At 44.1% G+C, this 17,168-nt stretch overlaps 1 protein-coding gene across 1 annotated transcript in view; it reads right to left on the bottom strand.

The window, feature by feature from the left end:
• Positions 1-4,971: 4,971 nt before the first annotated feature.
• The window catches only part of LOC126272423 (uncharacterized), a 44,695-nt gene continuing 32,498 nt past the window's right edge, over positions 4,972-17,168 (bottom strand). Inside the window, exons 6-8 of the mRNA XM_049975267.1 lie at positions 15,028-15,120; positions 9,972-10,091; positions 4,972-5,565 (exon numbers count right to left, since the gene is read on the bottom strand). Coding sequence (XP_049831224.1) covers positions 5,272-5,565; positions 9,972-10,091; positions 15,028-15,120 — 507 coding nt within the window. The 3' untranslated portion in view covers positions 4,972-5,271. The remainder of the gene's footprint in view (positions 5,566-9,971; positions 10,092-15,027; positions 15,121-17,168) is intronic.

The raw sequence follows: 17,168 nt of genomic DNA, 5'->3' as shown, positions 1-17,168 counted from the left end.
TCAGAACATTTTGGACGAGACTGGAGCTACTCCAGTAGTCCGACTTCGATCCACATTCAGCAGTTTGCTGACCAGGGCTAAAAAGTGCCAAGAGATGAATATTTTTCACTTTCGTCAGCTGCTATAGTAAGATTAGTGTTGTATTTCCTTTCGTCTGCTGTGTTTCTTTGTACTGGACTTCTGTTCTCCGGGCCACTTATTTGCCCCATCCTGTTTTGGTTCAATTCCCACTTCTGACTTCCATCTTTAACAGGCGCAGACCTTAAACGCCAATTCTGCCAAAAAACGTCAGGTTGCAATTTAGCACAGAATCCACATTCAAAGATGAGAACCATTCGCTACCGATGAGTTTAGTTTGGAAGAGGTGGAAGTCACGGCAAACATACTTTCACTGGAAACTCACTAGAAATTCTCTTTAGTGAACCAGTGTTCATTTTTAAGTTATTTTATTGGAATTTTAAGGCGTTGGAAATTTTAGGGTTTGATAGGAATTCGAATTCAGATCCCACTTTCGCAGTAGTTGACACTTTCAGGACAATACAGTTCTAACGTTTCATTGCGTTCAGCAATATTGCAAATTCCTCTACGGTTCCACGAAAGACACATATGAGTTCGAACCATAGTCCAGCACTTAATTTGAAGCTCTAGCACGTACACCAAACTGCTGACGAAAACCGGTTTTCATTTACGAAATCTATTAATCTGTAGCCAATTGTAACAAGAGGTGCTGGTTTCAGCTCAAACTTTTCACAACATTTCAGGTTCAGAGTCTCCAATCCTAGCTACGGTTGAATGAGATTTTGATAGTTAACGTGTGCGTGAATGGACTCCCAGCTAGCACAGAACTTTAAGTCTAATGTAACGAAAACACTTGCAGATTTAGATACTGGTGAAGAAACTCGATATGTAACGTCGATCCATAGAAAACGGTGGTAAGTACTGGGTTAGAATCCTCATCGGAAAACATGTAACGATATTTCAGTTTTAAACATATGCCCTCTTTGTTACTGAAAATATATGCGAATTGCTCCGTTGACAGCGGCGAGGTTAGACTCTTGATATAATTCCTGCTTCAGTACAAAAATTTTAGTCATTTATTTCCACGTTCAGATTGGCTGAATGATATTAGTGGATGCTTCTGTATTTCAGGTCTCTTATGCCTACCAAGCATTGATCATTGCCGCGATCGAGTCTTAGACAAACACCAAAGTTTTGATAAGGTAGCTGAGTTTGAATCCAGATAGAAAAAAGTTTGGCATGCCGTTTAGAGTTCAAACACGTGCACGAGTAACTATTCATGAATGCCTCAGATATTTAGTATCAGGCTGAGTTAGACAACAAGAGCGACTGGTGACTACCGGACTGCGCAGATCCACGTACCACCACCACAAGTGCGGTGAACTTACTGATACGCTGTAAATGTTACTGTTTAAATACAGCACTTATCACTATTGAAGGCTTCGTTTCAATTGGTTAGTTCAATAACCATTTTGTGCTAAACTTACTTGTGACTAGAATGATGGTTAGTAGGCGGTTGAAAAGTGTTTTAGATAGAAAAAATACTTCGAGTTATCATAAAACTTTGGGAGTCCAGATATTTTATCAAAATCTCTTGTTCATAAAAATATTGATGACTCAGGATTCTTGAATTATTTGTGAGGCACGAGTTAGTTGGCTCCGATTCAACTGAGTATGGAAATTGTTATGGAATGTCGCTTACTCCAGTTAACTTGAGCACAAAAGCGTAAAGAACCGTTCTTTCTCCAACAATGTATTCTTAAAATTTCCAACACCACTATGTAAATTTACGTTTCGATTTATTGTGATACGGTTCGTCATCTCAGTACGACTGCTAGTGTAGTGCAGGAGACTACACAATTAATCCAAGTACAATAACTGTCTTTATTAGAGCACTCAAACAGAACTTAGTACTCTTATATTTGAACACAAATAACATTGCTGGAACAGTTAACTTCCAATGAGTCAGACCGCAACTTAACATGCAACCCAAGTCCATCAGTTGTTCTTACAAGCGTGCAACTACGAAGTTCGAGATTACCACATGGAGGTCCACTGTACTGCCAGTGGCACCTGCAGGGTGAGTCACCTAACGTTACCGCTGGATATATTTCGTAAACCACATCAAATACGGACGAACAGATTCCACAGACCGAACGTGAGGAGACGGGCTAGTGTAATTGGTTAATACAAACCATACAAACATGCACGGAAGTATATTTTTTAACACAAACCTACGTTTTTTAAATGGAATCCCGTTAGTTTTGTTAGCACATCTGAACATATAAACAAATAATTAATCAGTGCCGTTTGTTGCATTGTAAAATGTTAATTGCATCCGGAGATACTGTAACCTAAAGTTGACGCTTGAGTACCACTCCTCCGCTGTTCGATCGTGTGTATCTGAGAGCACCGAATTACGTAGGGATCCAAAGGGAACGGTGATGGACCTTAGGTACAGAAGAGACTGGAACAGCACATTACGTCCACATGCTAACACCTTTTTATTGGTCTTTTGCACTGACGCACATGTACATGACCGTGAGGGGTGAGGTACATGTACACACGTGGTTTCCATTTTCAATTGCGGAGTGGAATAGTGTGTTCCGACATGTCAGGCCAATAGATGTTAAATGTGGTGGCCATCATTTGCTGCACACAATTGCAATCTCTAGCGTAATGAAGGTCGTACACGCCGCAGTACATCTGGTGTAATGTCGCCGCAGGCTGCCACAATACGTTTTTTCATATCCTCTGGGGTTGTAGGCACATCACGGTATACATTCTCCTTAAACGTACCCCACAGAAAGAAGTCCAGAGGTGTAAGATCAGGAGAACGTCCTATGAAACGCCCGTCGAACATCCTGTCAAGGGTCAGCCTAGTGTTAACTGCGGAATGTGCAGGTGCACCATCATGCTGATACCACAAACGTCGACACGTTTCCAGTGGGACATTTTCGAGCAACGTTGGCAAATCATTCTGTAGAAACGCGATGTATGTTGCAGTGCTCTCCGATACACACGATCGAACAGCGGAGTGGTACTCAAGCGTCAACTTTAGCTTACAATATCTCCGGATGTAATTAACATTTTACAATGCAACAAACGACACTGATTACGTATTTGTTTATATGTTCAGATGTGCTAACAAAACTAACGGGGTTCCATTTAAAATAACGTAGGTTTGTGTTAAACATAATTCCGTGCATTTTGTTTGGTTTGTATTAAACAGTTACAATAGCCCCTCTCACGTTCGGTCTGTGGAATCGGTTCGTCCGTATTTGATGTTTACGAAATCCAGCGGTAACGTTGGGTGACTCACCCTGTATATCTGATGACTTGATACTGGAGTTTCTTTAAGTGTAAGTTTTATGTCAAATATTCCTGCATAAAATAATTCATGTTTATATTCAAGCATTCTGAGCACCCTGCGTCACCCTTTGCAGTAAAGTCATTGTCATCAGGTTACCTTCCATTAGCAACGTGGGTGCACTCAGAAGCTGTTATCTGCTTTATAAATGATAGAGCACAGCAATCAGTTGTCCTTTTTTGCAGGTTTTATTTGGCAAATCCAGATTTCGTCGACTGCCTAGCAATTATCAATGCATTATTTTCTAGTCTCAATGCATGTCAGTTCCCTGTTCTGGTTTCATATTTCTTTGAATACCAATGTGCTACTGTGATATCCTTGCCGAATTATCACGCCTGCTGATTATGCTACCCGCGACACCATGCCGTAGACGGGCTATCTTCCGGCAGGCGCCTGGCTACTTAGTACGATTGGTTACCATAAGAACTGTTCTCTAATGGTCTCATTCGGTAAATTTTGTATAGTGAGCTGTTCCAAAAAAGATTAGAGAATCTGCAAGGAAGTCACGTTAAGTGGAGTGCATGCAAACTAGATTACTGCTTTTCATGTCTTGAATACTTCAGCATGACGGTACATTCTGTTCTTGTTTGCGATTGTAAAAATCTCGGTAACGCCTATACCGCAGTTTGGACTTTCTGGTGTGTCAACAGAAGTATTCATATTGAGCTTTGTTTGAAAAATGCTTGAATTACTGTACAAGGAGCTCAAGGAAGCTATTAGATTAATTTGTACAGACTACGTTAAAATTTCTAGTATCCTTTTCAGTGTGGAAGTCCAACAACTAACAAACCCACATAACTATGTGGATCTTTTAGGCTAGTTGTGTAACTATTACGTCTGCAGAAAATTTTACGTTTACATTGAATCACAGAACTAGTCCAAGTAGTCAATTTTGACGAATGTTATCGAGATTCATTTGCAGTCTTATCTCATCACGCACTTAAAGGCAACATGAAGGATACCAACAGTTGCATATGAATAACACAGTTTACAGTGTGTCCGAGCGTGGTACTTGTTTCATTTATACTGCAGAATTTCAAAAGCAGCTTTATATGTCAGTAACAAAATTCGAAACCTGTTTAACAATAGGATTTAGTTCTCTTGCTGCAGCATATAGCTACTGAAACTTTTGTAAGGGTCGGGGCCCTCATTTTGCACAAAGTACCCTTTTATGCTTCTGTCATTCGGCCATGTGATATGAATGTGCTAAATACTTTATAGTTCGAAGGTTTAACTCCGTATTCTATTACGGTCATTCCATCTTCTGAGATATAAAATAAAGAACGTATCAACTATTTTTGTAGAAACTTAGCCGCATCACAAGCAGGAAAGTTCTTTGAGCAGTTCCAGAAAGTCTTGTAGACGTGCAGAGGCTAACCCATTATTATTATACGGAAGTGCTTTACTTTTTGTTTAGGCGATCTAAAAGCGTATTGAAGCAGTATAGTATGTATTCTTTGAACTCGTCACTAGGAGGAATTTTGGGCGTAGATTGAGGCAATTAATGTAATGTTGTAGATTTGAAGGAAGTATGACCAGTATGGGAAGGGATAGGAATGGGAAGAATGATTTAAGTCCGAAGATTTGCTAACCAGAGCAGAGTTTAATGGATTCCCAATTTGAAGGCATGCTACAACTCACTATAGGCATATGTCTAAAATACTTTGGAATTCCTTTTCTTGGGTCACCTGCATACGAAATCAAGGTTTCGTATGGAACTATATTTCCTTTAATATGGTTTATTTAGTATTAACTTTGGTATATTAAAATTCCCTTTCCATAGACGTTAAAATACTAATATCAGAACACTTGTCTCATCTAAGGCTAATACAATTTCTTGTTTATACTTTCTCAATAATAGTACAATTTTATGCGGAAATATTTTAAAATAATTTCGGCCCAAACAGACTGAGGAGGAGCGAGGCCTTTGGGGCTTTCGAGATTGCTTTCTTTTTTCTGCTCGTGGCTTCTTCTGAGTGAGAGGTATCCTCAACAGCCAGCGGGTCCTTCGAGGACACACATGGTACCGATGGTTGTGGCGGGGGTGGAGGTACGACGCTCATGGCCGCCTTCTCCGCCTTCTCAGTGGACAGATGGTGCTCAGGAGAGCCCGATTGCTGTGGCTGCCCCGCAGTCCGTCTTTTTTTCTCTGGATTTGTCGTCGGCGGTTCTTCAGCCTGTGGACATGTTACATTACGTGCGACTTTGTGTGTCTGAGCTCAGGACTCAAATACAGTACTGGAAGTCTATAAGAGCAAGGTTCCTACAAAACGAGTACAATCTTTGAGGCACACATGTATGAAACTTATGATAGTACTAGATACACGTAAACCAATCATGACGGAATTTCACAGTTTCGTAACAATTAACAAAATAAGGCGTCTACATTGCCTGGATGGAAACTCGTATAAAGACAACCTCTGTCCTGTTCTATCATTGCATTGTTGGTACTTTGTGTAACTTCCGTTCTTCCTAATTGAAAATCTCTCGGCATTGAGCTCATTTAGCAGTGAAATTGTCACCATTCTTTTCGTATAGCTCTTTTCAGCTCAAATAAGGCCTCAAACTACCTTACATTGCGATAAACACGTTTTGGAAGTAATTATCTGAAGTCTTCCAAGAGTTTCAGATCCGAGCTACGTGCATGCCACGGCAAGACATCGTTATCTATCTTCCAACGAATTTTTGTTTGGACGAGGAAATCAAACAGATGCATTCTCTTGTTGAAAGTTCGAACTTTCGACCCCTAGGTCATATTTAAGTCCTCTCGGTCTGTAGCATCTGTGTGCAGGTTACAGTCCATTATAGTGTTCACCCAGACAATGCGTGATTTTCCTTTACCGCAGAAGACTGCGCAAATCCTATTTCCATCACCGAAATCTCTGTTCTCCCTTACCTGCTGCTCTCTTATCATAGCATGGCAATAATATGGAAATACATCCGACCCATCTAAATTAGGCCTCTCATCACTGAGTATTACTAACCCATTCTGAAATCCATGGCATATGTTTCTCAGCAAACTTCAATGTAGCCTAATGATATATGGGTGTTCGAATGGGCCTGTCCAGTCGTTTCTTGAATGCAAGATATATGTCAAGTTAAAATTTGTCGTACACGTCTGACAGTTACTGGTAACTGAAGCAGCAACAAGACGAGATTAACAGTTTGGGGTCCTCTTTACTCAAAATTTGCCTTTCTGATGGCTCAATTTTCGACCTTGTCCATATTTTCTGCTCTTCCCGTGTCGTCCGCCTATCTATCGAAATTATCAAGCACGATGCTTATCAGTTCACCTGTTTTATGATTTGACGATTAGAGTGACCCATTTCCGTGTATGCAACGATTTTTACGTCACATGATAACGTTTTCCGAGTGGCTTTGTCACAATCGTGGTTGATGTACACAACAAACACTGTTCACTGATGGTGTGTTTCCTATCAGTAGTAAAGCGATGTACGCACACATTAACACTGCAAATAGACGACTGCTTTTATGCCGAGTTCAAACAGCGATTCAGTGAGTCCAGTTATCGAGGATGGAAGAGAGCAAGGGAGGAACACCACAAACAGCACAGTCCAGTCAATGTGCAAACAAAGAGGGGAAAAAAGGGTCACCAGGAGGAGAAAAGAACAGGTGGGGAGGGAGGGAGGGAGGGGAGGGAGGGAGTTGGAAACCGTCAGAACATGCGTGCCCCAGAAATGATGTGTGGTGGGACAAGCATTGCCACCGACCAGTTATGACACACACACACACACACACACACACACACACACACACACACACACACACACACACACACAAATGGGGATGACAATAGATAAAGCAAAAAGAAAAATGGAGAAAAATCTGCGTAATGGATCAAGTTAAAATGTAGGGGAAAGGCAGGGAGAACCTGGTTGGTGTACAGGCAAGGTCAAGGCCTCCACAAGCAACATCTACGGTACCTGTTGGACTCGCTCGAGATGAAGACTCAGGGTACAAACCCTCTTCACTAAGGAAACCAATAACGTACGTGACGATGCAAGGGTCGTATTCTGACACCCAGTACAAGGAAGCGGGAGGGCATATTTAGTGCGTAGAGCCCTGCAACTACAGAGGGTGGCAGCTCATTGCCGCATAAAAAAACGATGAGTCAATCTAGTACAATCAGTAAGAAGACAGCAGAGAATGGTAGATTCCGGTCAGGAGAGGCAGAAGTGAGAATGTCTCATGCACGAAGTTTATTAGACGAGGGGGTAGCCTACCTAGAGCCAGTCCACAACTGGACACACAGGGAGGGATTTTATGTGAATCTGGGGGGGGGGGGGGGAGGGAGGGAGTCAGAGTAGGGGATAAGTGGTCGTCTCAGGTATATGGTATCAAGTTCATTGCTTGCAATACGTATGTGTTCAGGAACCTAAACGAAGTCACTCAAATAAGCATCACCACCAAGGTCATTGAGGTGGTTGTGGATGGCAGAGACTAAGGGGTGGTGGGAAATACACCGAAAAACAGGGTGCAGGGCACTTGTTGGGTCCATACATAAGTAAACTCGCGTGAGAGGACTATTTGTATTAAAAGGAGGTCCTGATAGAAGGCCATTAATTCCACAATAAACACTACATGTGGCAAGTAAGAGATGGCGTTTTGTGCCAAGAACTTCTGGCGCTATTAGAGTAACATTTCTAGTAGTCCATATCCATACTGGTCTATCCAAAACCTACTGTTGGCAGCGCGTTCTACGATTCCAGTCTTTAGGGTACTGGTTTATTGAAATTGACTGAGGCAAAAGTTGTGGCCGCAGAACTTTACAATGCCAGAAGCTCTAAATTATCTCGAGATAATGCCATCTGATGTACCGCTCAGCTTTCAACTATCTGCTTTAAGAATTCTTAGTGCTACCGGGACTGAAAACTATTGCACACAACAATGAAATGTGTATACGCGGAAAGGCGACATCACGTTAGTGACATCACATACTGGGATAACCAAGCAATTTTTTTTACAGTCAGGCTGAAGAAGCTGCTGCAGTAGGGCACACAATAACTGAGCTCCAAATACAGGACTTACTATTTAGAGGCATGATGCCTTCCATGTAAATGGACGCAGACATACCTAGTCTAGAACTCTAGAATCTTCCTGGCAGGTAAGTGGTGTGTAAATTCGTCTGATCATAGGATTGAGGCTGTTTTCAAGTACACCAGCTCTACAGACACCCTGTTTGTTTAATGGAGCACAGGTGTAGAGAGACTTTAACAGTAATTACGTTTGAAGTGTAAGGCGTTCCAAACCTGTCTTTGCCAAATTTGATGGTGTGTATTTCCGCAATGTGAATAGGTAGAAAGGTGCTGTTTGCGGAACGATCACGTATTATTAAGGACAAACCACTTTCGCGAAAAAACCTACGGCAGGCGTAACCATGTGAAAGACTTCTGGTAATACCAGGGACAAGGAAGGTGAGAAAGCATATTTAGTGCAAAATGCTAAAAGACGGGGCAGTTCGGCAAAATATGGATAACCGTGTGGGGAGCCCCCATCTACGGGGCGGGGGGGGGGGGGGGGGGGGGGGCTCATTGTGGAGTAAAAAAGAATGTTTTGCCCATCTGGTATGGCCGATAGGACGGCAGATGGTATATACCCGCTGGGAGAGGCAGAGGGAATAACGCCACGTGGTGGTAGTCGTCTTGATTGGCTCAAGTTTATTACACAGGGAGTAGCCTCCCGAGAGGCAGCCCACGATTGAGCAAAAGGGGACTTAAAGTCGCAAATCGGATCCCAGAGGGGTCATCTAGAAGGGGGGGGGGATACGTGGTCACCATATGGTTGGTTGTTGTTTGCTTCTCCTGAAAACCACACTGATAGGAAAAAAGATCTGAAGACTTGAGAACCAAGTATAATAAGCGGGCAACCATCCTTTCAAGTAGTTTGCATATCACATTGGTGATGCTAATAGGTCGGCAGTTGTCCAGGGACCTTGCGTTTCTGCCTAACCATGAATTGAATCAGCTTGAATTTTTTGAGCTTGGTGGGGATAGGATGGTGTCAAAACTGATTCTGCAGTATATAGATACCGAGGTAAAGATAACGGTGCTGTTGCTAACTGCATCTCAATCTGTTCAGCAACAACTGACACTGTTGTAGAACCGTCAGACTGATTCAGACTCTCCACTCGGCTCTGTACCGAAGGGCACGTGATAAACACTGGACGTTGGCGCAGTGGCAAAGCGTTGCATGGCCTGACAAATCCCGGTATCTTCAGCATGCTGATAGAGTACGAATTAGTCGTCTTCCAGGGGACCAGCTCCTTGACACCTTGCATTGTGGGAGAGACGTTGACACGCATGGGTTGAGTGGAGCACGTAAAGGCATCATGACGGCCAAGGAGTATCGTACACTGTTTGCAGACCACGTACAGCCCTTCATGACTCATGTCTCCCCAAAGCAGTGGCATTTTTCGGTAAGGTAATGTGTTATGCCGCAAGGTTTAGAGTGCGATGGAATGGTTCGACGAACACAGTGACGAGTTCCAGTTGATATGGTGGTGCTGTTGCTGAAAATCAAGTTCCTTCTACAGATGGTCATGCTCCCAACAACCGGTACTAACCTCTCTTTTGGGTGTCGCACGTTTTGCTACTTCAGTCAGGGTCGACGACGAGTCTGACGAGGAGGGCCTCGTCAAGGGCTCCAGGCGCGGCAACGACGTTAATTCAGTACCTGATGATTGCTGGAACATACATGCGATTAAGTTCACTCTGAGGAGTTACTTTAATTTTCGCTTTGAATAACTGATGCCAAAAGGGCGCAATGTGAAGCTAATATTAGTAATTTCTAAATTCACTATGAGAAATGTTGATCGAACGACTATTCAGATCTATTTGTAGGATCTGCGAGTGTAGAAACATACCATTAGACATTAAGGGTAACATCCACAAAATTCCGAAAATTGTGTAAGCAGCTCAGTAAGAACTACAGCATGGTCAGTGTAATGGCTAAAGCAGCCAATGTGAAAACAGTGATAATATACAGAATAACGGAAAATCTTTCAGATTACGTTCACAATATCGAAATCTAAGGCGATTCCGACAAAAGGCAGAACCTTTTAAGAACATTAGCTTGTATTTAGATACACTGATGGAAAAAATCGGCTTACCAAAAATAATGCAGAGTAATACAATTTTGGGCAAACATTTATCGATGTAACATTTTTAGGTGGTTAATATTGCACAACAGTTTACTGTAAGCGCGAGATAAGCCACTTGATATGTTAAAGGCTGACAACTGTTTTAGCAGCCTGAATGTCTAACGTAAGCATGCAAACGTGCTTGCACTGTGCTGTACAGGTGCTGGATATCAACTTGTCCGATAGTATTCCACGCCTGTTGCACTTTGTGGATCAATACAGTGAGTGTTAATGCTGTTTGTCGATGACGGTGTCGTCAGATTATTATTATTGTTGTTGTCTTCAGGCCTGAGACTAGTTTGATACAGCTCTCCATGCTGCTCTATCGTCGTCAGATTATGTCCCATATTTACTTGATTGGAGGCATGACCTGTTACTTAGCAGGCCAAGGCAACACGTCGACACAGAGCGGAGCATGTTTGATTATAGTAACGTATGTGGACGAGCGTTATCCGCTTGGAAAACATTCCCTGAAACGCTGTTCACGAACGGCAGCACAACAAGTCCCATCACCAGATCGCAAGTGCAAACAGGATGCTCCTGCTCTTTTATGTAATCGTAACCCAGGCTCGCCCACAGACCCTCAACTGGCCTCCTCGTAACACGGCTATCACTAGCACCTGAGGCAGAGCCAATTTTCATCGTGAATACAACCGACTTCTACCCTGCCCTCCCATGAGCTCTCGGCTGACATCACTAAGCCGCGAAATGCGATATTTCGGGGTCAGTGGAATGCACACTACAGGTCTTATGACTGAGTTATCCCTAAAGTAACCGATTGTTAACAGTACAGCCTGATATTGGCAGGGGGGAGAGGCCTTTGTTAATGTTTATTAAATAAATTTGAAAGTAGAAACTTTCAATGCCTAGACCACAATTTTCTATCAAAGTTCGATTACTAGTTTCGGTTACTGTCTGCAGTAATCTTCAGATCGTTCAAAATATGGAAAAGCGTGAATAAGCGTTGGAGAGCAGCGTTAGCTGTAGCCATGCAACATGTATTCTTAAGTACAAGGGTGAGTCAAATGAAACTTTAAATATTTTTTAAAATATTGTGCACAAGTGGTACAAAGCTGTATCACTTTTCAACACACATGTCCCCCACGCTCAATGCAAGTCCTCCAGCGCTTACAAAGTGCTGGAATTCCTTTGAAAAAAATTCTTTTGGTAGTCCGCGCAACCAATCATGCACCGCGTGGCGTACCTCTTCATCAGAACGGAACTTCTTTCCTCCCATTGCGTCTTTGGACCACTCAAACATAGAAATCACTTGGGGCAAGTTCTGTTGAGTTTCGTGGATGAGGAAGACTCAGAATGCAAGTCTTGGACTGTTGCAACTGTTGTACGGGCAGCGTGGGGCCTTGCATTGACATATTGCAGAACGACACCTGCTGACAGCAATCCACGTCAGCTTTGATTTGATTGTAAGCCGCAGATGATTTTTTAGGAGATCTGTGAATGATGCACTGGTGACAGTGGTCCCTCTAGGCATGTAGTGCTCCAGAATGACGCCTTTTTCGTCCCAAAACTGTGCCAGCATAACCTTCCTGCTGATGGTCCTGTTCGAAACTTCTTGCGTTTGGTGGTGAGGAATGGTGTCATTCCTTGCTCGCTCTCTCTCTTCGTGTCCGGTTGCAGAAAGTGAACCCAGGTTTCGTCCGCAGTAACTATTCTTGCAAGGAAGCCGTCACCTTCTCGTTCAAAGCGCCGAAGGAATTCAGAAGCATCAACACGTTCTCTCGTTTCAGGAGTCAGCTGCCATGGCACCCCATCTTGTAGACATTTTGTGAAACTGGAGCTTATCATGCACAATGTGGTGTGCTGATTCATGACTAGTCTGTAAACATGCTGCAATGTCATTCAGTGTCACTCGGCGGTTTCCTCCACTGTGGCTTTAACTGCTACAATGTTCTGTGGTGTCACAACTCGTTATGCCTGACCTGGACGAGGAGCATCTTCCACTGAAGTCACATCATTTGCGAACTTCCTACTCCATTCGTTGCCTTGCTGCTGTGAAACATGCATCACCGCACTGGACCTTCATTTGTGGATGAATTTTAATAGGTTTCACACCTTCACTACGCAAATACCGAACAACAGAATGTTGTTCTTCCCTGGTGCAAGTCTGAAGTGGGGCGTCCATCTTTATATTGATACCGCGACGGTATGTGTGCATCTGCACTATGCTGCCACCTGCAGGCCATTCTGCACCCTATTTGTAGCACGCTTACCAAATTACAGGATAACGGCGCTAAATTTCGATTTGGTATTAAAAATTTGAGGTTTTAATTTGACTCACCCTCGTACATAAACTGTAAACCATGTAGCTGAAAAATGTCACCGTGGGCAATCCGGAGTGTAAACAGTAATTTCTCTGACTGACGGTCATATAGGTAATTGTCCAGTTGCATGTGTCGAAGTTTAATCGAAAGCACAGTATCTGATTATAATGCGTGCTATACTGTTGCAAGTCGTGAGCTTTTTATCCAACTTCTACTCATGAAATTGGACTATATGTATGATCGTCAATCTGATAAACTACTGTCTACAACACAGCTTGTTCACGGTGACGTTTCCAGCTACGTAATGTTACTGTTTTGGTACTTCCGAATGCATGTTGTTGCATGACTGCAGCTAACTATACTTTCTGATGCTTACTCACCGCCCTTTCATGTTCTGAACGCTGTGAGTGTGGTTGCAGGTAGCTTTAACTGTGATAGGAAAATTGCAGGATAGGCATTAGAAGCTTTTTTAATAGGGTAATCCCAAAAGTAAGGTCTATTTTTTGGAAGTACTGAACTGTGTGTGGCAGTCACAGTGTTATGAAGAGTGCTTCACGCGGTGTGTGTGTGTGTGTGTGTGTGTGTGTGTGTGTGTGTGTGTGTGTATAAACAAGCGCACACCATGCTGAGGCGCTCGGTCTTGGCTCGGTAGCCGTTGAGAATGGAGCTCCCGCTGGATGTTACCGCCAAGTGCGAATTGCGCGCAATTATTCAGTTTTTGAACGCAAAGGGCACTGCTCCGATTGAAGTCCATCGCCAAGTGGCGGAAGTGTATGGCGAGTCTTGCATTGTTCAAATGGCTGAGCACTATGGTACTTTACATCAATGGTCATCAATCCCCTAGAACTTAGAACTACTGAAACCTAACTAACCTAAGGACATCACACAACACTCAGTCATCACGAGGCAGATAAAATCTCTAACCCCGCCGGGAATCGAACCCGGGAACCCGGGCGTGGGAAGCCAGAACGCTACCGCACGACCACGAGCTGCGGACGTGAGTCGTGCATGGATGTCAAATTTGTTCGTAAGTGGTGTAGCGAGTTTGCAGCTGGTCGGACCGACATTCACGACGGACAAAAGAGCGGGACATCTTCAGTTTCTGAGGAGACTGTGTTGAAGATTGAGCAAAACACGCGTGAAGATTGGCGGATCACCCTGAATGATTTCTGCACGTTGGTTCCTCAGGTTTCCCGAAGCACCGCTCACAATTTTAACGTAAACAAACTACCGGAAGGTTTGCGCGAGATGGGTGCCACGCATGCTGACAGAGGACCACATGAGGCAACGAATTCATGCTTCCCGCGCATTTTTTCACCGCATTGCAGCCGAACAGGACAACTGGGTGGTGACGAATTGAAAGAAGAGGTTCGTAACTTTCTGAACAGCATGGCGGTGAGCTGGTGTGACATGGGCATACCTGAACTGCCACAGCGTCTTTAAAAAAAAAAAAAAAAAAAAAAAAAAAAAAAAAAAAAAAAAGCATCGACAGAAATGGTGATTAAGTCGAAATATAGCTAAATGTCAAGTTGGAAAGTGATGTAATCAATTGTAGAAACAAACATGTCTATGTACTTATAAAAAAATACGAGACCTTACTTTTGGGATTAACCTCGTACTTTAAAGAATATTTAATAAACAATTTGTAAAAGTTTTTTGCGTCACTGTGGAGCAAACTACTGCTCAAATGGGTGATGCAGTTTGAGTACGAAGCCTCAGAGCCGTACGCCGTACACGAGGGTTTCCCCTTTTGGTACGGCCACGTGGCCATCCGTAGCACAGTCTTCTAGCGACCATTTCTTGACAACTGCTGCCAGCAGTGAGGTACGTTCCTGCCGAGTCTGCTTGCAAAATTGCCTCAGGAAAATTCGGCTTCTCATTGCCCCATTAAACGATCTCGTCCGAACTGAGAGGGCTGACAATGTCGCCTTTAAGTCATTCCCGACTAACAACTCACCAAGTCCAATCTCAAAGGTAATTAACGCTCACGACCGTTACAGCGTGTATTTAAAGCAAACCTTGCTTGTACCGTAGTGGCGCTTCTAGCGCCATTATGCAACAGGTGTGTATTTTAATAAACATCTGAGATGTAGACAAACGCCTACCAATGCTCTGCGACGTTAAAAACAATTGACATTTCATCAAGTTGCGAACTAGAACATGCAGTTGCAAGGGTGTTTCGGAGGAAAGTTACGTACCTTATCAACTCTCACCGGGATGATCCCAAGTTGTTGCGCCGCCACGTACGGAATGTTGAATGGCCACGTACTTAGAAAGCTGTGCGTGGTATTCTGGAACAAATTTACCACCTTTTAACGATTCACACACCAGAAAGTATTTTACTATGTGGAGAACATAATCCGAAGAAAGCATGTATGTTGCCAAGAAGCGCTCTCTCAAACCCAACTGGACACTGATTTAAAAGTTATCCGGAAGTACACAAGCTAGGAAACAGCTACATACACATTACAGGTAGGACGTTCTTATTCAAAGGACATGTACTTAAGTATGTTCCGCAGATACAGGGTACGTTCCGAAAGTAATGCAATTGAATTTCCCGCGCCGCTCCTAGTAGTCGGAGTGGGAGCGGGCCACATGGAGTAGGTGGTGGGGGGGGGGGGGGGGGGGGACGCTAAGCTTTGCCGCGAAACCGGTTTCAGTGCTCTCCGAGCTGTAGGAGCGGCAGGACGTCTGTTATTGTAAACCTTTGCGCGCCGACCGTGTCACGGAAACCAACCGACGCGGAAATTTCAAGTGAACTTTTGCAACGTGTTGAAATTGAACCTGATTATTTGGACAACGTCATCACTGGTGATGAAACCTGGGTTTTTGAATACGACCCAGAAACAAAACGCCAAAGCTCTGAGTGGCACACTGATCAGTCCCCCAAGCCCAAAAAGGCAAGAATGAGCAAATCAAAAGTGAAAACAATGCTCATTGTCTTTTTCGACAGCAAAGGAGTGGTCCATAAGGAGTTTGTTCCTCAAGGACAGACAGTTAACGCTGCCTACTACGTGGATGTGCTGGAAAGACTCCGCAAAAGGGTCGTCAGGACGAGAAAGGACATCTCCACTACCTGGCAACTCCATCACGACAACGCGCCTTGCCACAACGCGCTACGAGTCCGCGAGTTCCTGGCCAAACACCAGGTGCCAACGCTCCCCCCCCCCCCCCCCCCCCTATAGTCCTGACCTCGCCCCAGCTGACTTCTTTTTGTTTCCTAGGATTAAGTCAGCCCTGAAAGGAACCCGTTTTTCGTCCATAGACGAGATCCAATCCGCCGTGACGAAGACCTTGCGAGAGGTCCCAGAAGACGCCTTCCAGGGCGCGTACCGGTCATGGCAGAGTCGCTGGAAAAAATGTGTAGAGGCCCAAGGACAGTACTTTGAAGAATTTTAAGTGTTTGTGCAAATCTGTTCAATAAATTACTTTAAGAAAAATAATTGCATTACTTTCGGAACGCACCCTGTATGACTTGCATTTCGGTCACCTCGGTTAAGCATGTGTTCTGCTGCCTAGTAGGCACATTGTCCACAACGGGCCCTGATCTGTTCCATACGTGATGGAATCTACTCGTGTAAGGCACGAATGCCGTACTGTCGTATAGTTATCCACGCTGCATTCGAATGGTTCAAATGGCTCTGAGCACCATGGGACTTGACATCGGAGGTCATCAGTTCTCTAGACTTAGAACTACTTAAACCTAACTAACCTAAGGACAGCACACACATCCACGCCCGAGGCAGGATTCGAACCTGCGACAGTAGCAGCAACGCTGTTCCGGACTCTAAGCGCCTAGAAGCGCTCAGCCACAACGGCCGGCCAAGCTGCATTCACTTGGTTCCGAAGTTTATCTGTGATGGGTGGCATTGGGTCAAAGCGCTGCTCCGTCTGATCCAGTGGGCCATGGCCAAAGGCTAACATCCTGTGACTCCAAGAAGGCACGTGTCCGTCAAGCAACGTGAGGTCGTGCATTGTCTCTCTAAAATAGCATAATGTGTATTGTTCGGACAGGGTATGGCTACGCGTCGCAGGAGGTCATTCACTTAGGTCGCAGTGATCCCAGTGCCCTGGAACATACCAACTCTGATTTTTTGTTGTATCCAATAGCACCCCACACCGTAAGGCCTTGAGTTCGCCCTGTATGTCTTACGCGAGTACAGTCACTGATTCCGGTCCTCCTGTCTGTGGTAAACAGAAATGCGGCCGTCATTTTCAAACACATACAATCATGAAACTTCCTGGCAGATTCAAACTGTGCGCCCGACCGAGACTCGAACTCGGGACCTTTGCCTTTCGCGGGCAAGTGCTCTACCATCTGAGCTACCTAAGCACGACT

Source organism: Schistocerca gregaria, chromosome 5, assembly GCF_023897955.1.
Source record: "Schistocerca gregaria isolate iqSchGreg1 chromosome 5, iqSchGreg1.2, whole genome shotgun sequence".
NCBI classification, from domain to species: domain Eukaryota; kingdom Metazoa; phylum Arthropoda; class Insecta; order Orthoptera; family Acrididae; genus Schistocerca; species Schistocerca gregaria.
The sequence above is the reverse complement of the archived record's forward strand: the minus strand, read 5'-3'. Positions and strand labels throughout refer to the sequence as shown.